The following is a 27,224-nucleotide window of genomic DNA, read 5'->3' on the forward strand; positions in this document are numbered from 1 at the left end:
AGCTTGGCGGAGCTGCTTCTCCCGTTTCTACAGCAGCTCCCCCTTCTCTGAGCTCTGGAGGCCACTGAGGGTGCCTGCCAACTGTGGAGCAGTGTGTCTGTTTTGACGCGATAGCTGCATCAGGTACCAGCAATCCTTAATGGAGTATGGAGAGACTACCGCACAGCGAGCGTTGAGAGGACACCGGTGGCGGGAAGTAACGGGCCCTGGGAGGCAGGGGTTGGATTGAGGGTCCTCTGGTTGGTCAACCGAGGGAAAGCGGCGCTCTAAGGTACACACCACAGGGAGGCCCACCCACGACACCCGGACCTCCAGTCTCCCCCAAGTGGCCAGTGCCCGCCCCCTTTCCCCCACCCCCACTTCACCTCTCCTACTGCCCTCCCTTCCCAGCACCTGGTACTGCCTCTGTGCACTCAAAAGGCAGGGAGGGTCCCAAGGCGGTGAGGGCTGAGGGACGCAGCCCGCGAGCGAGCCTGGGGTAGCGAGGCCCCGCCCTTCTGCCCTCCCTCCCCCACCACTTGCGCCTGCTGGCAGCAGGCGGGACATGCGCACCCGGCGGCCCGGCGCAGGGCGCCGGGAGGCGGGGGAAAGCGCGTGCAGTTTCTCTCCGCCGAGAGCGGGCGCGGGCGGGAGCGGGCGCCCGCTGCTGAGCGCAGGCCGGCCGTGGGCGGGGAGCAGGACGCGGGAGCTGGGAGCGCGCCTCCAGCGCTGCCGCGGGACGAGTGCGGGTGTGCAAGACCGCGGCAGCGCACCCGCGAGCCTGGAGCGCAGCGTCCAGGGGATGCGAGCGGTAGGGAGCTGCTGCGCTGCGGTGCCGGGAGAACTCGGGCAGCTGTGACCTCAGCAAGGGGAGAGCGAGGCGACGACGACAGCGAGCCCCGCGGGATCCTCGGGGCCAGGGGTGCGGGGGGGGGGCGGGCGGCAGCGCGGGAGCGCGGGGCGCAGACCGGGCGGGACTGGGGGACAGTGATGAGCGAGCGCGCGGGGAGATTGCACACTGCCGCCGCCACGCGGAGCATCTTCCACCGAAACTGCTGCTCACGGTCCCGGCCCTGGCCATGGAGACGCTGAATGGCCCCGCAGGCGGTGGCGCCCCGGACGCGAAACCACAGCCGTCCAGACAACACTACCGCCACCACCTTCACCCCCTGGCGGAGCGGAGGCGGCTGCACCGCGCACCCTCGCCGGCCAGACCGTTCCTCAAGGACCTGCACGGCAGGCCAGCGGCGCCCAGCCCAGCCCCGGCCGCCACCTCCTCCGGCCGATCTTCGGCGCCCGCGGCCCCGCGTTCGCCCAGCCTCGCGGGCAAGGCGCCGCCCTCGCCGGCGCCCTTGGCCGCGCCCGGCCGCCTCTCCAGGCGCGGCGGCGGTACCCCTGGAGCGAAGGAGAAGCCGCCGCCGGGCTCCGGGGCCAGGGCAGCTGGCTGTGCCAAGGTCGCTCCGGGCCCCAGGAAGGCAGTGCGCGCAGGGCCCGCCGAGCCACTGCCCCGGGCTGGGAAACCTCCGCCTCTGGTCGGGGCGGAGCCGCCGCCCGTCGCAGCCAACGGCCGCAAAGCCAAACGAGGCTCCGGGGCGACCCCAGCCCGCCCCGCCGGTCCCCCGACCCTCGCCGCCCCGGTCCCGGCGGTGATCCTCGCCGTGACCTCCCCGGCCAGCCTTCCTGCCCCTGGCTCGCGCATCAGTCACACGGACAGCAGCTCGGACCTCTCGGACTGCCCCTCGGAACCTCTGTCCGACGAGCAGCGCCTGCTCCCCGCTGCCAGCAGCGACGCCGAGTCCGGCACGGGCTCCAGCGACCGGGAACCCCTGCGAGGAGCCCCCGCGACGAGCCCTGTAGCTCGAGGGGCGCCGCCAGGCAGCCCAGAGCACCCCGCACTCTTCACCGCGCCCCCCGCCGCTGGAGCCTTCCTCGGGGGTCGGGGCAGCCCGGGCGGAGCGGAGGATGCCGGGGGGCGCGCGCCCCCAGAACGAGCGACCCCCGGGACCCTTAAGGAACTCGGCACCGGGGAGCAGTCCCGGCTGGTCCCGGCGGGGGAGGAAGAGGAACTGCTGCGGGAGATGGAAGAGCTGCGTTCGGAGAACGACTATCTCAAGGTGAGCAGCCGGCTGCCGAGTGTCCGGAGGCGACTCTCCAGGGGATGGGTGCGGGCAGGGACCCACGAGCCGCGCCTTTCTGGCCCTGACAAGTGCTTTCTCCTTCTGCCTTTCATTCTCCTGTTCCCGAACACAATGGCCATTGGGAACTAAAGCTAAAAGTTCTGGAAGGAGCAACAAGATCTGTGGGCCCGGGCAGGTTCTCAACCCACTTAGCTTTTCTTGTTTCTAAAAGTTTTTCTTCTCTCGCCTGAGGCCTTTGCCCCTGTCGATGTGCTGGGGGAGAGGTGGTTATAATCACATTTTGGATGCACAATCGATCCCCGACCCCCCTTACAGGCCCACTCTCACCGGTGGGAGCGCGTTATCTTCTACGAAGAAGGTCTGTACGGCTCTGTACGGAGGCGTGTCAGTTCCGGAGTGTGCGGTGGTCCACGGTGCACACCAGCCGGCTGCTTCTCGCATTTACGGAAAGCCAGGCGCCCTGTGTCTTCCTCCGGGGTTCAGAAAGCACAGGCAGCTTCCCATGATAAACCTTAAGTTCAGGGTGGCCTAGGTTTAGTTTAGGGACAACAGTGTTTGTAAGCTCAGGCCTCTAAGCGTTCACGAGCCGTTTATTCGTAGTCAGGAAAGGCCACTTGATTCACTCTACACGCCAGCCAGCACTTTCGAGGGAATCGCAACCTCTGCCACCCGGTCTCTGAGTATTTTCCGGCAGGGCCTGGGAGCCATGGTCTCTCAGTCTTGTTAGCTTTCGGGCACTCAGTGTGACTCCATCTTTTCTCGGAGGGGGAGGGCTGGCTCTGCAGAACAGAGGGTTTTAGCCAATGTTGGGATAGTCAAGACAAGGTGACCTGAGAGAAAATAACGGGGATTATATTGAGGGCAACAGTTTTAATTTATTGTAATCCTCAGGTTAGTAAATAGCTCCAGTGGTATAAACCTATTCATGTTTCTATTAAGAATATATATCCCCCCAAACCATTTGGGGTGGCTCTCCTTTATGGGTTATGATTTGTACCCCCCCAAACCATTTGGGGTGGCTCTCCTTTATGGGTTATGATTTGTACTTGTTAGCAAATGCTGAACCTACCTGATTGAGGCCCAGTTTCTGGTAGAAGAGACTAAGGGTGTGGGCTTTAATGGTGAGTGGTGGTGGTGTGCGCAGTTTAAACTGGAATCAGTTAACTGCTGAGTGTTTCCTCAACCTTTTATCTGACCAACTGAGCCCAGTAGATGTTTTATCTTGTGAAGAAAGGTAACAGTGGGACAGGGGAGAAACGTGAGACAAGAGAATAGATTGGGACTTGGAGGGAGATGCGTGTTTCCCGGAAAATTAGACTTAGCTAGACAATCAGCTCTAATGTGTCTTGGAGCAAAAATTAATATAAGACTGGGTCTTATAAGACCCGGTAAAATATAATATAGTATAATATAGTATAATATAATATAATATAATATAATATAATATAATATAATATAATACTGGGTCTTATATTAATTTTTGCTCCAAGAGACGCATTAGAGCTGATTGTTCAGCTAGGTCTTATTTTTGGGGAAACAGGGTATTTAGTATATATTTACTATTTAGTATATAGTATATTACTACTCTTATGTAATAATAGACAACAAAGTGAAATTCAAAGGTGTTGAAGAGAAATGGCAACTATATTGTGTGGGACTCTATCTGAAAGCAGCACTTTGGTAAATCAACAAATGTAAACTCCCTGACAGTGAGAAAGATAATCTTGATCAGTTTTGTAACCCCAACTCTTAGCATAATCCATGACCCAGTGTTTCTGATTGATGTTGATCCAAATCATGACTGCTAAGGAAAAAAAAATTTTTTTTTTATTTGAGGAAAGAATCTCGTTACATCTTGGATCTTAAGGTAGGCAGTCCAACATCATTTCAGGGTTCATTTCTGGGTAACTGGTTATTTGCTTTATCTTTCCATGTTGTTAGTTTCTCAGTTAATGAAATAGGTGCCTGACCCTGGAGGCTGATCTGGTCAATTTGATATTTCAGTGAATCTTCACAACAAATAGGGAGTGATTGTTGTTGTATTTATCATAACCCCAATTTCACAGACAAGAATGCTGAGACCCAGAAAACGTAAATGACTTGCCCAAGGTCATACAGCTTATAAGTGGTACAGCTTCCATGTTTCCTGCCTCCAGAGCCTTTGCTCTTTTCACTGCACAAGGCTGCAACCTCTTTCCAGCAAGGCTGCTTTTCTGAGAGTATGCTGCTTGCCTTAGAGTCATATTAGCTCAAAATGTTCCCAGTGCTTAACTTCTCTAGGGCGCCTATTTTTTTATTTATTTTTATTTTTTTGGTGAAAGGGCTATAATGAACATCTCTCCACTAGCCTGTGTACAAATGGTCATATAAGTATCACTGGAAATGTTTAATTTGTGGGAAATGTTCAGTTGCCATTTCCTGTGGAGCAAGTGTGATGGCCAACTGTTTACTATGCCTGAGGCCATCTCCCAGCCATTCCTCTGACAGCAGGAGAGAGAAATGGGTAGAAGAGGTCTGAAGGGGACCAGAAGAATGATCACAAATAAACGATCACAAATATATGTGTGAATTATGTGTTTGGTCATTCAAAAGCTTAAATTAAAACAGTTCGATTTGGGAAAGAAACAACAATCCTGGTAGACTTTTCTAAAGGTCAGCCACTTGTGCAAAATTGGGTGGGGAGCATAGATGACCTCACGGGGTAGAGGCTGTAGGCATGCCTTCACATGTGGTATTTAGAACATGTACGTTATAAGTCAGACCTTCTCTTTTTATTGCTCTTTTTGCTTAGCGGTACTTTTTTAGATGGTAGGTGAAAGTGCATTCTTGACTTACTGCTTTCTTTTTTTTTTTTTTTACCCTTTTTCCGCCTCCCTTCCCTACCCCCCACTCTGGTTCAAGTTGCCCTTTCTCAGTATAGTTCTGTGGGACACAGCTCTCTGACCCATGCTGGTACCATGAGCCTTGCGCCCCCCTACCCCCTAGGCAGTGGGTCGCAGGTCGCCGGTCAGCCTCCCACAGCAGCTCACGGCAGCTCTCACCAGCCAAACTGGCAGCCACTCACGCTGGCCACCAGCCGCTCACGGCAGCACATGGTAGGTAGCCCACGGCAGCACACAGCGGCACACAGCGGCAGCACACAGCAGCCTGTGGCAGCCCCCCACCGACATCCGGCTGCTCACTGCAGCCCAGTTCCAGGGAGAGCCATTGTTCACAATCTTAGCTGTAGAGGGCGCAGCTCACCTCCTGTGTGGGAATTGAACCGGCAACTTTGGCGTTAGCAGTGCGGTGCTCCAACCCCGCTGGGTCGGCCTGACCTACTGCTTTCTTAGGGAATATTGCACAGTATTGTGGCGATTGGATAGAACATCCCTCTGTTCAAATGTTATCTAACAAGAAGAGACTGAGCCCAGAAATTTTACTTTGATATATTCTGGAGAATTGTGACCACATTTAGTGTAACATTCACAGTTTTGTCATCATTACTGTATAAGACCGTCATATCTTCTAAGCTAGAATGACCAAGGGGTAATCAAGCAGAAAAATAAGGCCTGCAAAACCATAGGAGGATGTCTTATTGATCGGGAAATTCAAGTGGAATTCTCTGGTGTTTTAGCCAGACTGCTGTATTTTTTAAAAAACAGCAAATGTCAACAGAGGAGTGCAGTATGGGGACTATCCCTGGCCCTGCTTTCTATTCCTTCTCTGCCTTCATCAAAGGGCATCAAGGTGATTCAATGAAAAATGCAAAAATTCCTCAATCCAAGTAGTGGGCATTTTGCATAAAGCACAGAAAAGCACTCTTTTGTTTTCCCTTTACCTCTGATGAACTTGAATATATTTGGAAGTATTCAGAAATTAAGGTGAACAGTTGAGCTCAGTTACCCAAAGTCCTTTGCTTTTTTCTCAGACCAAACCCAGGCATGTTTCTTAATGATGAAGACTTCCACAGAATGTGGCTGGGTGTTTCCTGCCTGCCACCACTGTGTTTTGCTGGAGTGTTCTGAGACAATCAGACAAGCCTTAGTGCTCATTGTGAACAACATATTAATTATGTTCTCTATTTCCACAGGCTTTTCAGAAGGATCTAATCACTTTGAGTTTATTGGCCTGTTTTGAAAATGCTTTTCATATTACTGGTGATGAACTCACAACACCCCCACCCCTTGCTCCCAAATGGTGTACTCCTAAGTGCTGACGTTTTATAGGATGGCTGAGGGTTGGTGTAGGGAAGGGCTGCTGCTTTTTTTTTTTTCTCTGCTTTCTCAGTTATTTCATAAAACTTATTTTTGATTAAAACAAAAGAAGTCAGTGCTAGCTACAAGAGCAGATAACACTGGATTCTTTGAGAGGAGTGATTTCCTAAGGGAGATCATTGGGAAGGTCTTTATGGTTTTATAAGATGCAGTGCATCACCACTAAACCATCTTACCATCCTGTTCCTCACCTGAGGTCATCTCTTGAGTTTCAAGCTCTGAAATGTTTTTGTTAAAATTTCGCTGCCTGGATTCCAGGCACTCAGTGTGGCCCAGAGAGAGGAGGCACTGTGAGGTAAGACAAAACAGTTCTGAAGTGATTCAGCTCCTCCTTCTCTCCTCTGGCCCCTGCTCCTCCCTTTCTTTTAGAAGGGTTAAAGTGGACAGCATTCCTGTTCTTCCCTGACATTCCACTTTCTACATCCATTCTTTATTCAGCCTGTGAAAGAACGGCTGTAATAATCTTAGGTGGCAAGATCATGTAGAATAGGGCAAACAGCCCGTCAGCTGCTGGGTGAATTGTCACTTGGTAAACAATGGTTAGCAGCCCCTGCACCTTCTTAGTTACAGCTGGGGCTCTGCAGAGAACATTTCCATTGTCCGGAGGGAAATGAGGTGGATTATTTGTGTATCACAGCAGACAACAGTTTCTCTCTATAACTCCCAGAAGATGGAATTATTACAACAGTAGCCAGATGACTCCTCCTACTGTCCAAATTGGGTCTATTTAAAGAGGGGTTATTAAAATAGAACTAGTAATTGATTTTGGGTAGTTGTAAGGAGATTAAGACTTGAATAAAATTATCAGTATGATCAAGAGTTTTCATCACTTATACTGAGAAACCATGGGTATAGTTTTTATTTTGCATTTGTGGCTAAAATCTGCACAGAGGTTTTTCATTGAAACATTTCATTTTAATGTAGTGTATACATGTAGTGTACATTAATGTAATGTAGTGTTTACTCTAGTGTATACATGGTACCTCATTATTCCTCTAATTTTATATATATTCATTATCTGCAGGCAAAGGGGGAATATTATAAAATAAGGTTCAATTTGTTATCTCCAGACGAAGGGGAATAGTTGAAGAGATTCATACTACAATATTCCCTTTTACATACAAAATTTGATAGATGTAATTAAAACTAGATTAGCTTTTCAATGAGATAATGATCTAAAATTTAAGTATGTGATAGACCTGATGTTAATTCATTATAAAACTGTTAAGGGCAATTATTTTCTTATTAATTTGTTTAGGAAAAAAAAAATAACAGCAGATTTTCACTTTTACTTACTACGTCTAAACTGTATCTGCCAGAAACTTTTTGTTCTGCTTGATTTGGTTTTCTTAAACATTGAAATGTCCAACATCTTTACGGTTCTTTAATACAATGTTTTCTAAATTAAAATATGCTGTCTAATGTAAAAATTAATGTAATGTTAGTCTGAAAATTACTAACCATCATGACCCTAATCTGAATAATCAGTTTTTGCTTTCCAAATGTCTGCTGCCAGCCTACACGGCTTGTAATTTGCTTTTCTTGTAACTTCTTTTCACTGAACCTGAAAATTGCTTTTTTTGAGGCTCTATGAAGAGTTGAAACACTGGCTTCGTCCCATCTCTGGAAAAGACTAGAGTTGGGAAGCTATTTAAACTTTTAGAATCTCAATTTCATAATTTTAAAAAGGGGGGATTAATATCTTTTCTGCACATTGCAGTATTTTTCTGAGGCCCAATTGTGATAATGGATATATTTGCACATTGACAATTGTCAAGCTCTAAATGTTAGCTTGGTTTTATTATTTTACACAGATGGTGGGCTTCTAAAAGTACAACTTAATGCCTATTATTGTTTTCTTTGTCCTGGTTGTTGCAAATAATTTATAGTATTTATTGGAAAGAGCGTGTGTTTGGAACCACACAACCTGAGTTGGCAGTCTAGCTTCCATTTCTTAGCAGGGACTGTGGACATGTTAACCAGCATTGGTTTGATTTCCTTGTCTACACAATGGGGTTAATGTTCCAGGAAGGGTTATTATAGGGTTAGTAATGACAGTTAAAGTGGTTAACAAAAGACGTCTTCTGTTCTACAAATTTAGTTAAAATATGAGTTAGAAAAACAATAATCCAAATACTTGCATATTGTGGTCTCTCCTTAATTTTGCCTCCCTGTAATTAATGTTGGTAATTATTTATGCCAAAAAATATTAGCTGTTTATATCTGGCCTCCTCAATGATTTGGAGGTGTGGGTTTATCTAGCCCTTAAACAGTTTATTTTAGCCTGCAGCTGATTACACATCTATATAACATATCCAGCATGTAACATTACGGTCGATGAGGGCCCTCCTATTACAAAGTCTGAAAACTGGAGAACATTTTTTATGCCTGGAAGTTGTACTTTATATCTTCCTATGGCTATATCGCATTTTAAAAACTTTGGTTTGAGTAACAAGCAAGTAATTCCAGGTATTAATGACTTTGGCTTTTATGGACAAGAGCAATCACAAATGGAAGAGCAATCATAAACAATTACTTCCAAGAACAGAATGGCCACAGTCACTATATATTTATATGTATACATATGATAATTATTGCTTGTATTGAACTGTTTTTTATTAGTTACCCAATGATACAATTATGTTTTTAAAATTCCAAAATGTTTTATTTTGGAATTTCAATAAAAATTCCAAAATGGTTTTATTTACTTATTTATTTTAAAATTTTTTTAACGTTTTTTATTACTTTATATTAGTTTCAGGTGTACAGCATAGTGGTTAGACATTTATATATTTTACGAAGTGATCCCCCGATAAGTCTAGTACTGCGCCACTCCTCCCGCCCCCCCAGCACCATACATAATTATTACAAGACACAATTGCCTTTTAACTGTACTCAGACATGAGAGTGGAGAGATTAGGCTCTTTCTCAAAGATCCATCATATTCTTCGATGGAACCTGAGTGAAACTTGACCTCTTTTTGAAGGTACTGTCTTTATCAAAAGAATGATACCCACAAAGCCCGGTTTACAATTTGGTTTCCTCTACAATGGGGCGGGTCAGAGGCACAACTACAGCATGGCATCGTCCAAGCCGCAGTGTGGGCGTCCAGCAGCAGCAACAACCTCTGGTTTGCTGAAGGTTGGCAAAGACCTTAATGGAATAGTCGAGTTCTTGAGTCCCTTGAAGAGCCCAGCCAGTCCATTTGATGTAGGTGATGTTTGGTCTGCCGGCAGTTTCTGAGTGTGGGCCGGGATCGGGTCTCGTGAAGCCGAAGAATGGAAACACGGACCAGGAGAGGCAAAGAGTTTTAAAGAGAATAGTTTATTAGAGGCAGGAGAAGAGGTTTCAGCTCCTGAGGGGGGGTTCCCGAATAGGGGGTTGCCCCTTGACTGAGGCAAAAGCTCTTACTTTTATACCTTCCCTTGCCTGCTTGGGGAAGGGGAGCTGTTTGGAGAAGAGAACTGGCACCTTCTAATGACATTTGTCTACCAGGTTTGTTCTGCTTGCCCATCCTAAAGGAATTAGCAAACGAACCCACTCTTTATCAGATTTGCTCCGTTTGTCAGGCCAAAAGGAATTTTATGATTAACCTCAAGGACTTGTTACATTATGTCCTGGAGTGAGTGAAGGAGTGATTTCAAAACCTGGAGTTTCAGGACATGGCTGTCTTTGTTTATTTCACCAGGGACCTCCCTGTCTACCTAGGGCCATGCTAGCTCTCCTGTATCACATTCTGTTCATGTATATTTGACTGACCGGCTTTTATACTCATTCCAGTAACTACCAGTCCCAGCAAATTTTCCTGCTAGGAACAAGATTTATAGGGAGAGAGCTCCATGAAGGAAAAAAGAAAAGAAATGAAACTTGCTTATACTTCGCAACATTTTTTTAAATTAAAGTTTATTGGAGTGACAATTGTTAGTAAAGTTACATATATTTCAGGTGTACAATTCTGTATTACATCATCTATAAATCCCACTGTGTGTTTACCACCCAGAGTCAGTTGTCCTTCCATCACCATATATTTGATCCCTTTTACCCTCATCTACCACCTCCGCTTCCCCATTTACCTTCTGGTAACCACTAAACTATTGTCTGTGTCTATGAGTTTTTGTTTTTCATTTGTTTGTCTTGTTCTTTTGTTGTCTTTGGTTTATATACCACATATCAGTGAAATCATATGGTTCTCTGCTTTTTCTGTCAGACTTATACAACATTTTCAATGTTAAGATTTACCTTTCTTAAGACCTTTCTTAGAACATCTTATATTTTTAATGATGTTTTCATCACTGGTACAGAAATTCTGTAAGAACTCTTAGAAGCCAAAAAGAAAAACAGTCTATTCATTCCCTAGGAAAAGATTTCTTCTTGAACATTTGTTCTCCTTGTAGTCCATTGAAACATTCTCCATTTGGAGGCATGGTCACTTGAGGAGGTCATTCTCTTGGTTAGGGTTGTGTGGACAGAGTGGGGAGAAGCTATGGGCGAGGGGTTGGGGAAATGAGATGGCATATCTTGCTCTTTCCAGAAGACAGACCACTGCATACACTTGAGGTCGACTGGAGAGCTACCTTCACCTTATTTGTACCAATCTATTTTTTCGTAAAGTTTCCCAATTTGTTACATTTCTTTGTACTTAATCTTATCCAGAGTAAAATATTCTTCAGGAGGTTTCTTTCTGTTCAATTTCTTGTCTACCTGAGGGTCTGATATTGGGAAACTCTTGAGCTTTATTGTAAGTAAATCCCCCCATTTTAAGAACAAATATACAATTAGCAAAAGTGGCAAGAATACAGGAACAAACTGAATGTCAGAATGAGAGCTGACAATTTAGGGTGAAGTTTGGTAGAGATTTTTCTTGAATGTTGATATTAATTGAACAAAACAATTGGAATGACAGAGTGTGTCCTGTTCTGGAGGCGTTTAAACCATCAATTGTCAAATGAATCAAGAAAATTCCTAGAATACTTTCCTTAATCTCCCTCCTTCTAAATTGCTTCTTGTTAAGATCTTTTATACTTTAGTAGAATTTGTATCTCACATATTGCAGCTATGTCTAGGGACATGGGAAGAGTTTTTTACAACTAGGTTATAAGACTGGAACAAAGCAAAGGGACAGTTTTGTCTCATTTTGGTCATCTTTATGATTTCGTTTTTCTACGTGTTGACTATTGTTGTATTATTAATACATTAATTCCACAAATATTTATTGAGGGCCTGCTGTGTGGCTCACACCACTCTGAGTGCTGTGAACACAAAGAGCAACAAAATACTCAAGGTTTCTGCCCTCGTGGAAGCTTACTTTTTAGTGTGGGCAACAGATGGTAAATTGACAGTAATGAGAGGTGGGAAGAAAATGGAGCAGGGCAAGGGATGAGAAACAGTGGAGTTGGGGGAGGAAGGTGGTCAGGGAAGGCATTGTGTGCACTCCAAATTATGTGACAGGAGCTCTGCAAAATGCTGGAAGGAGTGTTTAAGGAGAGGGCATAACAGGTGAAAGGCCTGGAGCAGTCCTTTCCCCCTTGTAACCAGGGAAGGCTGGGAAGCTCAGAGGCCCTGGGGAGGACTTTGAAGAATTCTTAGTTGTGATGGGAGGCCCCTGAAGGGTTTGAGTATGGAAGGAGGTGTGAGTTACATATTAAAAGGATAACTCTGGGTAGAGAATGGATATGGAAGAAGAGAGGATGAGAGGGGAAATAGGGAGTCTCCTTGATGGACTTACCTGTTTGTGCAGCTGCCCCCTGAGAAGGGATGGAGGTGTAGTCCTTGGGAAGAGAGCACCCACAGGTATTTTGATGCTGAGCTGATAGCACTGGGATTGGTTGTGGAATGGGAGGAGTGGCGGGGAGCCAGGGACAATGCCTGGGGTTTTCCTGTATCCGGAGAGTCTTCATGTTGACAGCAAAGTAAAATGGAGATGGGAAGTAAAGGATAGGTAAATCGAAAAAAGCAAACCCAGTGTGTATTTGAAGTAATGCACAAAATTATCTTTAGAATTGCGAGTCACCTAGTCAGTGCTGAAATATGTATTGTGGAACTGAATATTAGGGACATTGGCAGGTATGTTATAATTCCAGGGCAATTCACAGTGTGATCCCACTAAAGTCCGTATGCTTTGAAGACAGGGTCTGTCTGGCTCAGCTTTGAACCTGGCTTATATCTTAGAGATGGGGTCAATTTGGGTTTGAATCTAAAGATTTAACTATCTGTGATTACATAAGGAAATATTGGTAGTGGGAGGCCAAAATGAATAATCCAGGATGGATTTTAGTTTCTAGATCCATAAGTTTTGAGCAGATATCTGGTGATGTGCTCTCCATAAGAATTTCCAGAAGTCCGTCTGCCATATCACACAGGTGCGGCCATCAGCCGATGATAAGTGTGCAGAGAGTTAATATCTAGTATCACGGATTGGGTGGTGGTTGTGAAGGGAAAACATCATCCATTTTTGACGTACTTGGCTTATAAATCTACTCTGTCTGACTTGTGTAGGATGAGTTGGATGAACTTCGTGCTGAAATGGAAGAGATGAGGGACAGTTATTTAGAGGAAGATGTTTACCAGCTGCAGGAGCTTCGGCGAGAACTGGACCGTGCTAATAAAAACTGCCGAATCCTGCAGTACCGCCTCAGGAAAGCCGAGCAGAAAAGCCTGAAAGTGGCTGAGACCGGTCAAGTGGACGGCGAGCTTATCCGAAGTCTGGAACAAGACTTAAAGGTGAGCGAGTAGAGCTAGTGGGACGTGCATTCCCAGAAAGAGGTGCTGTGGACAGAATCACAGATCCTGGACCCCACTTACTTGTGGTTTTAATGTTCTGTTAGTGTGTCTCTCCCTCAACACATTTAACATGAACCTTTTTGTTCACTTTATGAACGAAAGTTCATAGCGTGTGTGTAGTCATATGGCTTTGATGGCCTAAGATTAAAATCTGTTATACGAACTGGAATCTTTAAACTTAAAATAAGAAAGAAAGAAATGAATAGAAACCATCGTAATAGGTCTATAATAAAAAAGAATTACTACCTGGCAATTGGTCTGACAACTGTATAGAAATTCCTTCTAAATATCTGAAATATTTAAGAACTCTATTGATTATTAATTCATTTATAGTCAAAGACCACTCTTAAAAGTTGACCATAGTCACTTAACTTTTTTATTGTTCGTTAAGTTTCTAGGATGCAGAAAACCTGAAATTACCATAACCCAAGTGAGACTTGTGCAGTGGTGATTTAACTGGAGAGAAGTAGGGTCAAAACTAATTGTCGAAAGTATCTTTGAGAACCATTGGCAGAAGTAGGAATCAGGTGAAGAAATCCCAGACATTAAACCATTTGCTCTCTCCATGGGTAATATGGCTTCTCATATGCTCCGATTATCAAATCATTCATCTAGAGATGAATTATGTACAATGTCTTCCTTATTATGGGAGTACTTCTGAAACCTCATTTAGCCTTTCATTATGATAACAGGAAAAGAATCTTTGTAATTCTATCAAATTTATAAACCACTAACGAAATGTCATTCAATGTGATGTAAGAGTGATTTATATTTCTCTTGCAAAATCTCTTTCTCATTTCCTTTTATAAAGTAAAAATGTTTAACTGCTTTTAACATTCAAATGTTTGAATACAGGAGACCCTTTAAAACTTGACTACATTAAACATCTATTGCATATAGAATTAATTTTGTTTTTTATCAGGTAGGTTTAGTATTTCCTTAGGGCACAGAACTGTTTGTTTATTATTATTGTTTTTTTATTTATTTCTGATATATCACTTAAAGTATGTGCACCTGGGCAGAAGTAACATTCTTGGTGATATTCTATAAGGAAGTAGGACTATCCAAAGTGGCCTTTTAATTCAGATAAAAGTCGTATTCTCCCTTGTAAAGTGGATTTCATGTTTTAAACTAATACCCTCCTTCTTTAAAAATAAGTTTGCTAATATTGCCAAGGTCTTTGTTCTTTGGTGTAATACCATATCTCTTAATGATTTTGCCTTGGAAGTTGTTTGAATGTTGTCTTCATGTCTTGATGACTATCTCTGTAGGTAGCCAAAGATGTGTCTGTCAGATTGCACCATGAACTTGAAACTGTGGAGGAAAAGCGTGCTAAAGCTGAAGATGAAAATGAAACTCTACGACAGCAGATGATTGAAGTGGAAATATCCAAACAGGCCCTCCAAAATGAGCTGGAGAGACTGAAAGAGGTAATCCGGAAACCTATGGGAATTTCTCCCTTAGGTTTAATTGCGAAGAACTTGGGACTCCTAGTGTCCTATTCTTATTGTGGTTTAAAGCAGGAATTAGCAAACTATGGCCTATGTGTATGGCCTGGGAACTGAGAGTGATTTTTACATTTTTTACAGTATTATAAAACCACCACCACCACACAAAATAAACCTAAAAACTCAAAGAAAACTACATGACAAAAACTGTATGTTGCTTGCAAAGCCTAAAATATTTGCTGTCTGGTCTTTTACCGAAAAGAAAAAGCTTGTTGAACCCTAGTTTAAAGCTATTTTTTTTTAAATTTCTCTTCAAATAATCTGGCCATTAATTTTTTACGTGTCCAAATGGGATGTATTATTACTAGAAGACAACATTAAGTGGTAGCTTTTTTTCTCAAGAGTCTTCTTTTTCAATTAGTTGGAAAATGGTTGTCAGTTTAAGCTGTGTAAACAGACAATGTCTGTATACTACCTATTATCTATTTTTTAGCCAATAAGATGTAAATATAGGGCTTTTTAATTTTTTTAATTCTAGGGAGTGAATATTTCCTAGCAAAGTGGTCTAGAAAATGAATATATATGAACATACATATGTGTTTCTCTCTCTCTCTCTCTCTCTCTCTCTCTCTCTCTCTCTCTCTCTCTCCTCATTTGCATACAGTAATGCAAATCTTGTTTTGTTGCTGATTTCTATTGTAATATTAAAGCTGAGTATTTTCTTGGAAAATACCATGCATATTGATGAAATTAAGAACTGTGGGTGAGGGCTTTAAGATGATGGTTAAAGTCATCCTACTACCCGCTAAGAGCCTCAATTAGCAGTTTACTTTTCCTTTTGATAAGCTTCCTGATTCACCCAGTCTATTCCCCATCCATCCACCCACCCAACTGAATTCAGGCCCTGCACTAGGCACTGGGCCATGCAGATGTGAATGGCAGCACAGGCCCTGATCTCAAGGTGTTTATGGTTCAATTTGGCACACAGAGAACCAAACAAATTACAGCAAAGGAGCCAGTGCTATGACCTGTCTCGTTCCTCCCCTACTTCCTCTCCTCACAGCCATGCCAGCCTTGAGCTTGCCCTCCCCCCGAAACATTCTTTTTTTAGACACGTACACCACTGCAACTCACTGCCTCATCCTCTGGGTTCTGCTGATGTCTGATGTCAGCCACCCTCCCCTCAATGCTCACACATTGAGTTGTCCCTGTCTCCACCGTGGCCATCCCTATCTGCCTTCTCATCTGACACATTATGGAGTTGGGTAAATTACATGTATTTTGTCACCACTTATCTGAAAATGCTGTTGTGTTCTACTTCTTTGTCTTTCATCAGTCCTCCCCTTCACTAATGTCTCTCTAGAACTGGAGCTCTCTGGGATGGGGCTCTCCTCTGTCCAGTTCGTGGTGGGGTTTCTGTGCCTAGAACTGTGTCTGGCACATATGCACTTATCAAGGATCACTGGGTGAGGGAATGAATAAAGGGTGAGGATGTGGAGCTGTGGCGACCACAACTCTCCTGGGGGACTCTGTGAGCTTCACAGAGGAAGAGGTAGATGCTGAGAACATTCTTTCATTCTGAATAATAACCCTTGCCTTTTAACTTACACATGTGCTTAACCCAGGACTGGAGGAATTTCTCCTCTGATTGTGGATTTCTTTCTCTTTGCACTTACTGTTGTTCCTAGTAATTTACTTCCCTCTTTTCCTTTGGTCTAACTTTACCAGAAGGTTTGTCGTAATGGCTTCTTTTCTCAAAATTTCCCGTTTGAGTCTGACCTTGTATAGAAAAACAACTTACAAGTATATTTTATAAATTGTATATGTTTGTGTATAAAGATTAAATTATGTACACATTAGTAAACGAATATGTATATTTTAAGCAACCTAAAATTCTTTTGCATACGTTTAAGTGTATTGTGTAGGACTTGGCATACGGTCATGGATAATAGCTCTTTGGGGAAAGAAATGATTTCTTGCCATTCAAAGCCAGGCAAGTGTGAGGCAAGGCTCTTCAGAGAGCTGTGATGTTGGCTCTGCTGGACGTGAGGAGAGAAGGTAGAGGGGTCAGCCCCTCCCTTCCTTTGTGGGTGAAAATTACTCAGAGGGTTTGCTCAGTGGGGACACAATAAGTATTTTACCTCTAGAGTTACAGTCAGACTGGTGGAACTGTATATTTACACCACACTTCTAAACGAATCATAAAACTGGCAGGAGTCTGTGGAGGGTTAAATACTGGTAGGCCACGCTGGAAGCAGAGAATGATGGAACCCAACGATAAGGTTAAAAAGTAGTGGAGATATTTATTGGAAAATGCCAGCTGTAGTCTCTGTGAATGGGTTCTTTTTATGAAAGCCAGAAGAAAATACACCATTAGTTTTGCTCTAGGGTGGGGATAATATTTCTCTCCCCTGATCCTGCTTGTTATTGTTCAGTGTTGTGAATGGATCCATCATGTTTTGAAAAAGGCAAGGACAGTTGGTGCATTTGTATGTCTCTAAGTGATACAGGTAGTTGCAGGTGTATATGTACCCCTCAGCCTCAGAGGACAGTAAAACAGCTCATCTCTGTGCCTCTTCAGCTCTGTAGCCACTGCGGGGGCTTCTGTCTTAAGTTGCAGACTATATTTTCAGTTTCCTGGTGACTTCTCCAAAATGGATTTCTCATAGCACTTCAAACTCAGTGTGTCCAGAGACAGACTTATCAATCTCACCCCTACCTGCACCTTCTTCTGTCTTTCCCATTTGTGTCAGTGGTGCCACTGTCCTTTCAGTCATCTAGGCTTAAGCAATGGCCATTGTTCTTACTTCTCTTGCTCCCCACCCTCAGTTGCCTGCCATGTGCTTTATGTTCAATTGTTCTGCTTTTGCAGTCTTAGAAATTTTCTTTTTCACTGATACATGGTACAAGATGGATGAACCGCAAAAAATATGCTAAGTAAAAAAAGCCAGACATATTGTATGATTCCATTTATAGGAAATATCCAGTCTAGGCAAATCTATAGAGACAGAAAAAAGATTAGTGGTTTCATGGGGCTGAGGAGAGGGGAGAAGGGGGCCCGACTGCTTAATGGGAATGGGGTTTTCTTTTAGGTGATGAAAATGTTTGGAACTAGACAGAGGTGATGGTTGCGTGACACTGAATGTGCTAAATGCTCCTGAATTGTGCACTTTAAAATGGTTAATTTTTAACCTCAATTAAACTGCTCTCTCTACTCTATCCATGCTTTCACCCATCTCCTCTCAAATGAACATCTGAGGGCTGATACTATGCAGTCCCCACATTAGAGGTGTGTACTACTTCTAGTCTCTCCCTTTTTTGTTTTATCTTCTCCCCAAATCTGACTGTGTCACTGTCTTCTTACAATTGGTTCCCAGTTGTCTAACTCCCTAGCATGACACACAGGATCTTGCCTGCCTGGCCCATCTCCGTCTCCCAGTTGGGTTTCCCACCCATGAATGTAAACCCTGGAGTGAAGTAAAAGGCAGTTGAGAAAGATGAGAAGAGACTATGTCCTCTGTCCTCTTTAAACTAATAGATGAGTGTCTTGGAAAAGTCACTTTCTCCATCGATAGATGAGACGATTAAAGAAGGCTAGCGATATTAACCTATCTGGAATTGTCCCTACTGGTTAGCCAGCTTGCTTGCTTGCTCCCTGTGACTGTTCATGCGGTGGTCCTTGTACCCAAACACCCATACACCCCTCCAGTTCTGCAAGCTCAAAATTGTTTTGCCTTTTATTTTTTTGGTGGGGGGGGAGGGCTTCCTTCTTCTAGTACTCAACTGTCTCTATGGTAGAATATCTCAAAAGGCTGAAAAGGTTAATCTTAGCTTAGTTTCAACTTCTGAAAAATTGCCCCATTGTTTCTAACCTGAAATCTTGGTATCAAAAATTTTTGAGTACTTATTATATACTTGACACAAATAGTAACTACCAAGTTAGTCGCACTTGCAAGGGACAGAGACATGTTCTAGATCCATCCAGGGAACTAGGATTAGTGTTTTTCTTTTTTTCTTTTTTTACCCCCTTCTTCCGCCTCCCCACCCCACTCCGGTTCAAGCTGTTGTTTCTCAGTCTAGTTGTGTAGGACACAGCTCCCTGGCCCGTGCTGGTATAATGAGCCTTCCCCCCCTCACCCCCCCCAGGCAGTTGGTCGCAGTAGGCTGCTCACAGCAGCTCACGCTGGCCACCGGCCGCTCATGGCAGCACACAGTAGACCACAGCAGCACAAGGCAGTTCACGCTGGCTGCCGGCCACTCATGCTGGCCACCAACCAGTCATGGCAGCACACTGTAACCCAGCTCCAGAGAGAGTTATTGTTCACAATCTTAGCTATTGAGGATGCAGCTCACTGGCCCATGTGGAAATCTAACAGGTGACCTCGGTATTAGGAGCATGGCGCTCCAACCACCTGAGCCACCAGGCTGGCCCCTGTTGTTTTCTTATTGAGGTGAAATTGACATTAAACATTATATTAGTTTCAGTTGTACAACCTAATGATTTGCTATTTGCATATGTTGCAAAATGATCATCACAGTAAGTCTGTTAATATCTAACACCATATGTTCTAAAATTTTTGTTTTTCTTGTGATGAGCACTTTTAAGATCTAGTCTCTTAACAACTATCAAACATACAATACTACAGTATTATTTACTATAGTCACCATGCTGTACATTACATCCTCTTAACTAATTAGGTTTATATCTGGAAGCTTGTACCTTTTGACCTGCTTTACTCATTTCACTCACCTACCCCCAGGATTGTTGAATGGAGCTTCAGGGCACCAACTAGCAGTCAGGTTGTTCTTGGGGGACATCTTTCATCACCATTCAGGATATGATACTGATTTTTTGGGTTTTGTTGAGACTTCTTTTGTGCCTAGTAAATGGCCAGATTTTGTAAATATTTCTTGAGTGCTTTAGAATAATATGTATGTGCTTTAGAATAATCCAATTTGCAGGTGAAGACTTTAATTTAAATCCATCAGATTGAAGATTTTCGAACTTGAACCCATAGCAAGTACACGTTATAGCAGCACTCTACATACAAATACAAAGGTTTCACAAAATAATGCTTATCTTTTCCATATGGGATACATTCTGATATTTTCAATTCTATTCAGTTTTATTTTTTTTAATGTTATTAAAAGTTTGATTTGTAGTGGATTGCTACAGTTTGGGAATAATGTATCAGATCACTTGTTACTTGGGTTGTTGAAATTTTCTGTGTCCTTTGTAGATTGGTTTTGTCCACCAAGTACATCTGTTTGGGATAAAGTTATGTTAAAAATCATCCATTATCACTTTGCATGTAAATTTTCTTCCTATAATGTCAAATTTTGCTGTATATATTTTGAATATAAATGCATATAGATTTAGGATGTTCTTTGTGATGAATTGTTTACTGTATTATTTGGTAATGACCTCTTTATTCTAATGTGATGCTATTTGCTATCATCTATACCAAACTTATTTTGGTTAGTATTTGCCTTGTATAACTTTTTGGTGATTCTGTTAGTTTCTATTTTTCTGTGTCATTATGTTTTAAGTGTATTTCTTGTGAAATACATTTACATTATTGTGGTTATTGATTGCATTTTTTCTATTGTGTTTTATGCTCTTTATATTCCATACCTTTTCTTTGTTTTTTCTATTTTTTTTATATTGATTTCTTTTTGACTGAGTTTTTAATTCTCATGTTCTGTCCCTTGGTTAGGAAATTATACATTCCATTACTATTATTTTGAAGGTTACTCTTACATATTTTACATGTATGTTGGATAATGTTTTTTTTTTTAAAGATTTTATTGGGGAATGGGACAATGTTTAAAACTAATCATCACCTCCATTCTTCTGAATAATACAGGTATCTTAGAAAGCTTCAACTCCAACTCCTGTCTTTCATACTATTATTTAGTATCATTTTAGTTTCATCTTTTTAAAATCATTCCCCCAAGTTGACTAATTTCATAATTACTGCTTATATAGTTTATTGCATGTTTTCCAGTCTGTTATCTTTGCTTGCTGTTACTCCTTCTGAGTTCAGTTTCCTTCTCACTGATCTATTAATTATCCTGTAGTAGTTATTTTCAATAACTGGTGTTGTCCCAAAATGCTTTTATTTGATACTCAGTCATAAGAGATATTTAGTTGGACATAGAATTATAACACTTTGAAGATAATATTTTTATTATCTTTTGGCTCATTTTGCTATCAAGAAGTCTGCTGTCAGATAATTATAATTTTTGTGGTTAATCTATCTTTACTTCCTGGTTACTTTTCTCTTTGTTATTCCATAGTTTTAATCAGATGTATCTAGATTTATTTTTATTTTGATCAACATTCATTGTCAACATGAGTGTTTATGTCTTTTATGAAATCTGGGAAGTTCTCATTCTTTGGATAGTGTTCAGTGGTGAAATTATCTCTTTGAATAGTGTTTCTTCTCTAATCTCTGCATTTCTTCTAGAATTCCTATTAGTCTTATTTGAGGATCTTCTTATGTTGGCCATTCTTATTTCATCTTGCACCTTACCTATTTTTTTATTATTATTTCTTTTTATCTCTCTGTGCTACAGTCTGGATAATTTCTTCAGTTCTTGTCCTAGTTACTAATTTTCTTTTTTACAGAAAAATGACTGTTTCATTTACCCACTAAAGTTTTTATTTCAATGAGTTTACCTTTCATTTCTGGAATTTTTAAAAATTTGCTTGTTTTTCACCATATGTCTTCCTTCCTTATCTATTTCTTTTAAATCCTTAAACATTTAAAAGTCATACTCTCTTTCAGTTTGTTCTGTTATCGTTAGTTCTTGGTGTTACTAATCTTTCTGTCTGTCACATAGGCTTAGAGTATTTTTATACTTCAAAGGAGATTTTTTTCTCCATCACCAGTGTCCTGAAGAAATGAACCTTTCCCCTCCCTGGGTGATTTTTAGTTTCCTTTCAACGGGGAAGCATCTCTTCAGTGAGTTGCCTGGATGCGTCCATGGAAGCCTCTTGTAATACCCCCGGCTATGAGGGCCCATTTCTGCATCTGGTAATTTCCATTATTCCCTCCTACCCCACAAAACTTAACACATACCCTTGTGCTAACTGCTCTGGTTTTCAATATCTTATACATTTCTGACAGTAGGGAATTTTCCTTTTTTGTGTGAGTGAGCTCAGCTGTGTATAAATTTTTGCTGCTTATTGTGGGGAGGGCTCATGATAGCTCAATGTGCTGTGTTGCCAAAACAGGATGTGACCCTTCAGGGCTCAATGGAAGCTCCCCAGTAGCAGCTCTGGAGTACCAGGAATAACCCCAGTTGACTTCCAGTTCATGACTCAGTACTTTCATCTCTGCCTCTCTGTCTGTTAAGTTCCTTTCACCCTGCTACTCACTAGCTCCCATTTACCTCAGAGCCCTTTTTTTACTCATGGCTTCTCTGCATTATAGCTGCTGCTACTCACTGTCTTCTCTGTAGGTGTCTGCTGTAGACTGAATGTTTGTGCCCTCTCCCCGCCCCTCCCTCAAACTTATATGTTAAATCCTAATCCCCAATGAGATGCTGTTATGAGATGGGGCCTTTGGGCAGTGATTAGGTTATGAGAGTGGAGCCATCATGAACAGGATTAATGCTCTTATAAGAGACCTGAGAGAGCTCCCTTGTCCCTTCCACCATGTGAGGACACATTAAGAAGGTGGCTGTCTATGAACCAGGAAGTGAGTCTTCACTGAATCTCCCAGCACCTTGGTGTTAAATTTCTCAGCCTTAGCACTGTGAGAAATAGTTTGTTCTTTAAGCCCCACCCTCCAGTCTATTTTTTTTTGTTTTTTTTGTTACAGTAGCTAGAACAGATTAAGACAGTCTCGGTGATTATGTTCTCAACCAGTGTGCAAATACTTTTCTCTGTATGTCATATTCAAACTATCAGGCAACCATAAAGTCTGGAAATATAGGTGTACAAATGTAATAAATGGTTTGATTGCTATTATGCTACACTTTAATAAAATAATATTACCTATGTTTTCAGAGTTTATGTGGTCCCTCTTGTAACAAAAAAAAATGTGTTTGCGTGAGCCAGTGTAAAGCATATTGGGGCTGAGTGCTCATGCCAGTGCATTTTCTTGGACACTGATCAGGTTGTCAGTGGCTTCTGGCGGGGGGGTAGGTCAGGGCCTCACACCTGGCCCAGTCAACAGTGGACAGTAGGAGTGGCAGGCCATGTGTGTTAGCTTCGTGGGCTCTCTAAGATACTTCAGAAAGACCAAGTAGTATCTGGTTTCAGTTGCTAATCATGAGTTGGGAGGTGGGGGTAGAGTGACTAGCTAGAGAACAGGAAGAGGGGAAGAAATCTGGTGCCCTGAATGATATCCCAGTTATGTGGCCTGCTAAGTTCATTATGGGTAACATGGAATGAGAATGGGAACAAAAAAAATCAGGGGTGTCTGGTTAAGTCTTTTCCACAAACACTGAAACATGAGAAGAATCTGGTATGTGTGCGTGTGTGCGTGTGTGTATATGTACATGCAGTGTGTCTGCAGCAGGTATCTCAATGGAAATGGCCTTTTGTGTGTTCTGCCTAGACCAGGAAGGCAGGGATAGGATTGGACTAGAGCCACATCAACCAAGGAACAAACACCAGGCCTGGAAATCCAGAGATCAGAGGCTGGGGAGGATTAGGAACAGGGCAGCAATTGCAGAAAGATTTGGCATACATAAAGGGTGTGACAATTAAGTTCGTGAACTTGTTTCAATGATGTTGCTAACCTTTTTTGATATCAGAGGGATTATTCATTATGAATTTGTACCAAATGGACAAACAGTTAACCAAGTTGACTATTTGCAAGTGCTGGAAAGACTATGTGAAAAAGGTAGATGACCTGAACCTTTTGCCAACAACTCATGGCTCTTGCATCACGACAATGCACCAGCTCACACAGCACTGTCTGTGAGGGAGTTTTTAGCCAGTAAACAAATAACTGTATTGGAACACCCTCCCTACTCACCTGATCTGGCCCCCAATGACTTCTTTCTTTACCCAAAGATAAAGGAAATATTGAGAGGAAGATATTTTGATGACATTCAGGACATCAAGGGTAATACGATGACAGCTCTGATGGCCATTCCAGAAAAGCAGTTCCAAAATTGCTTTGAAGTCTGTACTAGGTGCTGGCGTTGGTGCATAGCTTCCCAAGGGGAGTACTTTGAAGGTGATCATAGTGATTCAGCAATGAGATGTATAGTATTTTTTCTAGGATGAGTTCGCAAACTTAATTATCAGACCTCATAGTTTTATACTTAAACTGCAAATGGAATGGTTTTGGTGTCTGGGAAGGGGATATGTGTTTAGTTAAACAACCATAAATAGCACTAGTGACTGATTCACACTGTTGCTGGAAAGGATGAGTGGAGCCTATCACAGTCAGTTCTGGTCGCTTGGAACCCATGCCCTTGGAGCCATTTCTTGTCAAAATCAAGATAGAACCATATTGAGGTCTTCTAGGCTAGTCCAAGTCCTGAGACTCAGCAAGTCCTGGTGCTCTTCTGTGGGCCTGGATCATTTGGGCCTCACCAGGCCTTGTGGGATGTGTAGGGCTGGCCTTTTGCTTCTTTGTGGTGAGCTATGGCAGAGGCTCAAGAACTTATGGGCTTGCCCAGGTTCAGGTTTTGAAATGCTTTCATTTCTTACATTGTGCATTTCATAAAGTTCTGTTGTCAAGGGAGTGTTTTACTTTGTGTAGCTGTTACGTTGGGGAAAAAGAAAATAGTGGTGAGGACCAAGGGAGGACGTCGGAAGGAGTAACTTTGACGGCTTATTTCTGATCAGTGTGAAGGCATGTGAGGCCAGATCTAGGCCTGAAATCTCAGGCTTACTGATTATTAGAGCCAGAAAAATCCTTGAGATGAGTTAGCCAACCTTCTCTTTACGTCCAGGAAGAAACCAAGGTGTGGGTGGGTCATAAATTGCCTTAAGTCAGGTGGGCCATCCACAGCAGAGCTGGGACTCTATCTGCCCCAGGTCCCTGGACTCTCAGCAACTCTCTTCCTCTCTTTCTTTGCTTCAGACCTTAGCTCTAGACCCACCTTCTCCTTTCTTTGCAGACTTAGAAGGAAGGAGCCAGTTACCAGGTCAGAACTGGAAGTAAGCACTATGGAGCCAGCTTGAATGGAGCATCTTTCAGGGGAAACTGCTGGAAGAGTGAGCAACTCTAGGTTCTTCACTCTGACGGGTCAGTGAGAAAGGGCACCTGGACCCATTATCTTTTTTGGACCCATAATGCTTCTCTATAAAATTGAGTTCTACTTTTAGAAATATTTTATTAAGCTTCTTTTTTCTTCTCTACTGAGAAAATTATAGGAAGGAGGAGGGCAGCATTTACCTTTGAAGAGAATGAGCATGGGCCCTCCCACCCTGCCCCATGGAGGCCCTCGTGCCTCTTCTCCCTCCCATTTAGCTCCTTGGTCCCTGTCACTTTTTCCCCAGGTGAAAGGGTTCCTGGACCCAATTCCACTGTCTGTGTGTGTGTGCGTGTGCGTGTGTGTGTGTGTGTGTGTGTGTGTGTGTGTGTAGGCTTCCCCACAGCAACACACAATTCTTAGACACCAGAAGGGTGTCTGAGAATTCAATTCAGTTCTGACACTGTGTTTCAGGAGACAGCATCAGTTTCCACAGGTGAAGTGCTCAGTCCCATGAGATCTCCCTCCACTCAGATGTCAGTCACAAGCCCAGGTTGTTACCTGTGCTTCTGACCAACTGGCTACAGATTGGAAGTTCCAGCAACCCCCTCCAACTCAGGATGCCAATTGCAAATCTAGGGTTTTATCTGTACTTCTGACCAACTGATTATAAATCAGAAGTTCTCGCGACCTTCTTGGATTCCGTTAATTGGCCAGGAAGGCTCACAAAACTCAGGGAAATTCATTCAGGCACTAGATTACTGTTTTATTGCAAAAGATATTAAAAAATATGAATCCACAGCCCAGACGACGACATACATAGTGCAAGGTCCCAAGCAAATGAGCTTCTGTCCTCATGGAACTTTCCTTCCAGCCCTCGGTTGGTTCCCCTGGCAACCAGCCCCTATCTTTAGGTGTTTCGCAAAAGTCACCTCACCAACACAAACCCAGTTGTGGTAGAAAGGGCTTGTTGTGAATAAAAAGACACCATTTTATCATTATGATTCTGAAGTTTTTTTAGAAACCAAGGGCAGAAGACTGAATATTATAACAAAAGCTGCTCCCATTGCTCTTACTACTCAAAAAATTCCAAGGGTTTTGAGAGCTGTGACCCAGGAACTGTTGATCAAGACCAAATATATCTGAGAAATACATTTTTGTCAGCTGAATGACTAACTATACATATTTCTTATAAAACACAATATAGGACCAGGATTCCACCTTTACTTATTGAAATGCTGTCCATTCTTTAAGATGCTCCCAGAAACACCACCTCATTGAAGTCTTCTACAGCACTCTTTTCTGAACTCTGAACAAACGTTTTCTTATGATTAAACCATTACATGGTACTATAGAAAGTTTGAAAACTAAAGAAAATTATAGAGGGAGAAAGTTCCCATCATGCTAATATCCCAGAGATACATCTGATTTTTCATATGAAATTGGAAATATACCATATATACTTCTTTTGTTTTAAGGTACTTATAGATTTGCATGCAGTTGTAAAAAATAATACAGAGAAGTCCTATGTACCCTTTGTACCGTTTCCCCCAATGGTAACATCTTGAGAAAGTTTAGTATGATATCACAACTAAGATACTGACATTGATTCAGTCAAGCTATAGAAACGTGGCATCACCACAAAGATCCCTCACATTGACCTTTTATGGCCACATCCACTTCCCTCCTGTCCCCACACCTATCCTTCACCCCTGGCAACCACTGCTGTGTTCTTAATTTCTGTGAGTTTTGTCATTTCAAGAATGTTACATAAATGGAATCATATAGTATGTAACCTTTTGGGATTGACGTTTATCACTCAGGATCAGTCTGGAGATTCATCCAGGTTGTGCCTAGCCATAGTTTGTGCCTTTTTATTTTTGAGTAGTGTTCCATGGTATGGATGTTCCACAGTGTGTTTCACCATTCCTGGTTGACGGACACCTGGGTTATTCCCAGTTTGGGGCTATTACAAATAAAGTTGCTGTGAATGTTTGTGTGCAGGTTTTTGTGGACCTTAAGTCTTTATTTCTCTGGATAGATGCCCCAGAGATCATCAGTTCCTGGGTCATATAGTAGTTGTATATTTTGTTTTCTTAAAGTGCCAAACTGTTTTCCGTTTAACATTGCCACCAGTGTGCATGAGTGCTCCCATTTCTCTGCTTCCTCACCAGCATTTGATGTTGTCTCTGTTTTTTTCATTTTTGCCGTTCTGAAAGGTGATTATCTCATTGTGGTTTTAATTTGCTTTTCCCTAATAATGGCTAATGGTGTTGGACATATTTTCTTGGGATATTTGCCATTTGTATATCCTCTTGGCTGAAATGTCTCTTGCACATTTTCTAATTGAATTGTTGATTTCACTGGTGTTTGTTTGTTTACTACTGTTGAGTTTTGAGAGTTCTTTTTTTCATGCATAAGAGTTTATCTAGCTTTTCTGTATTTCCTAAAATTTCTTT

At 42.7% G+C, this 27,224-nt stretch overlaps 1 protein-coding gene across 7 annotated transcripts in view; it reads left to right on the top strand.

Annotated features, from left to right (window-relative positions):
• The first annotated feature begins 831 nt into the window (after positions 1–831).
• The window catches only part of MTCL1 (microtubule crosslinking factor 1), a 125,944-nt gene continuing 99,551 nt past the window's right edge, over positions 832–27,224 (top strand). For all 7 annotated transcript variants that reach the window (XM_081078202.1, XM_081078200.1, XM_081078204.1 and 4 more), the window contains exons 1-3: positions 832–2,093; positions 12,869–13,093; positions 14,425–14,583. In XM_081078202.1, the coding sequence (XP_080934328.1) occupies positions 1,059–2,093; positions 12,869–13,093; positions 14,425–14,583 (1,419 nt within the window). In that variant the 5' untranslated portion in view covers positions 832–1,058. The remainder of the gene's footprint in view (positions 2,094–12,868; positions 13,094–14,424; positions 14,584–27,224) is intronic.

This window comes from Rhinolophus hipposideros (assembly GCF_964194185.1).
Source record: "Rhinolophus hipposideros genome assembly, chromosome: 17".
Classification (NCBI taxonomy): Eukaryota; Metazoa; Chordata; class Mammalia; order Chiroptera; family Rhinolophidae; genus Rhinolophus; species Rhinolophus hipposideros.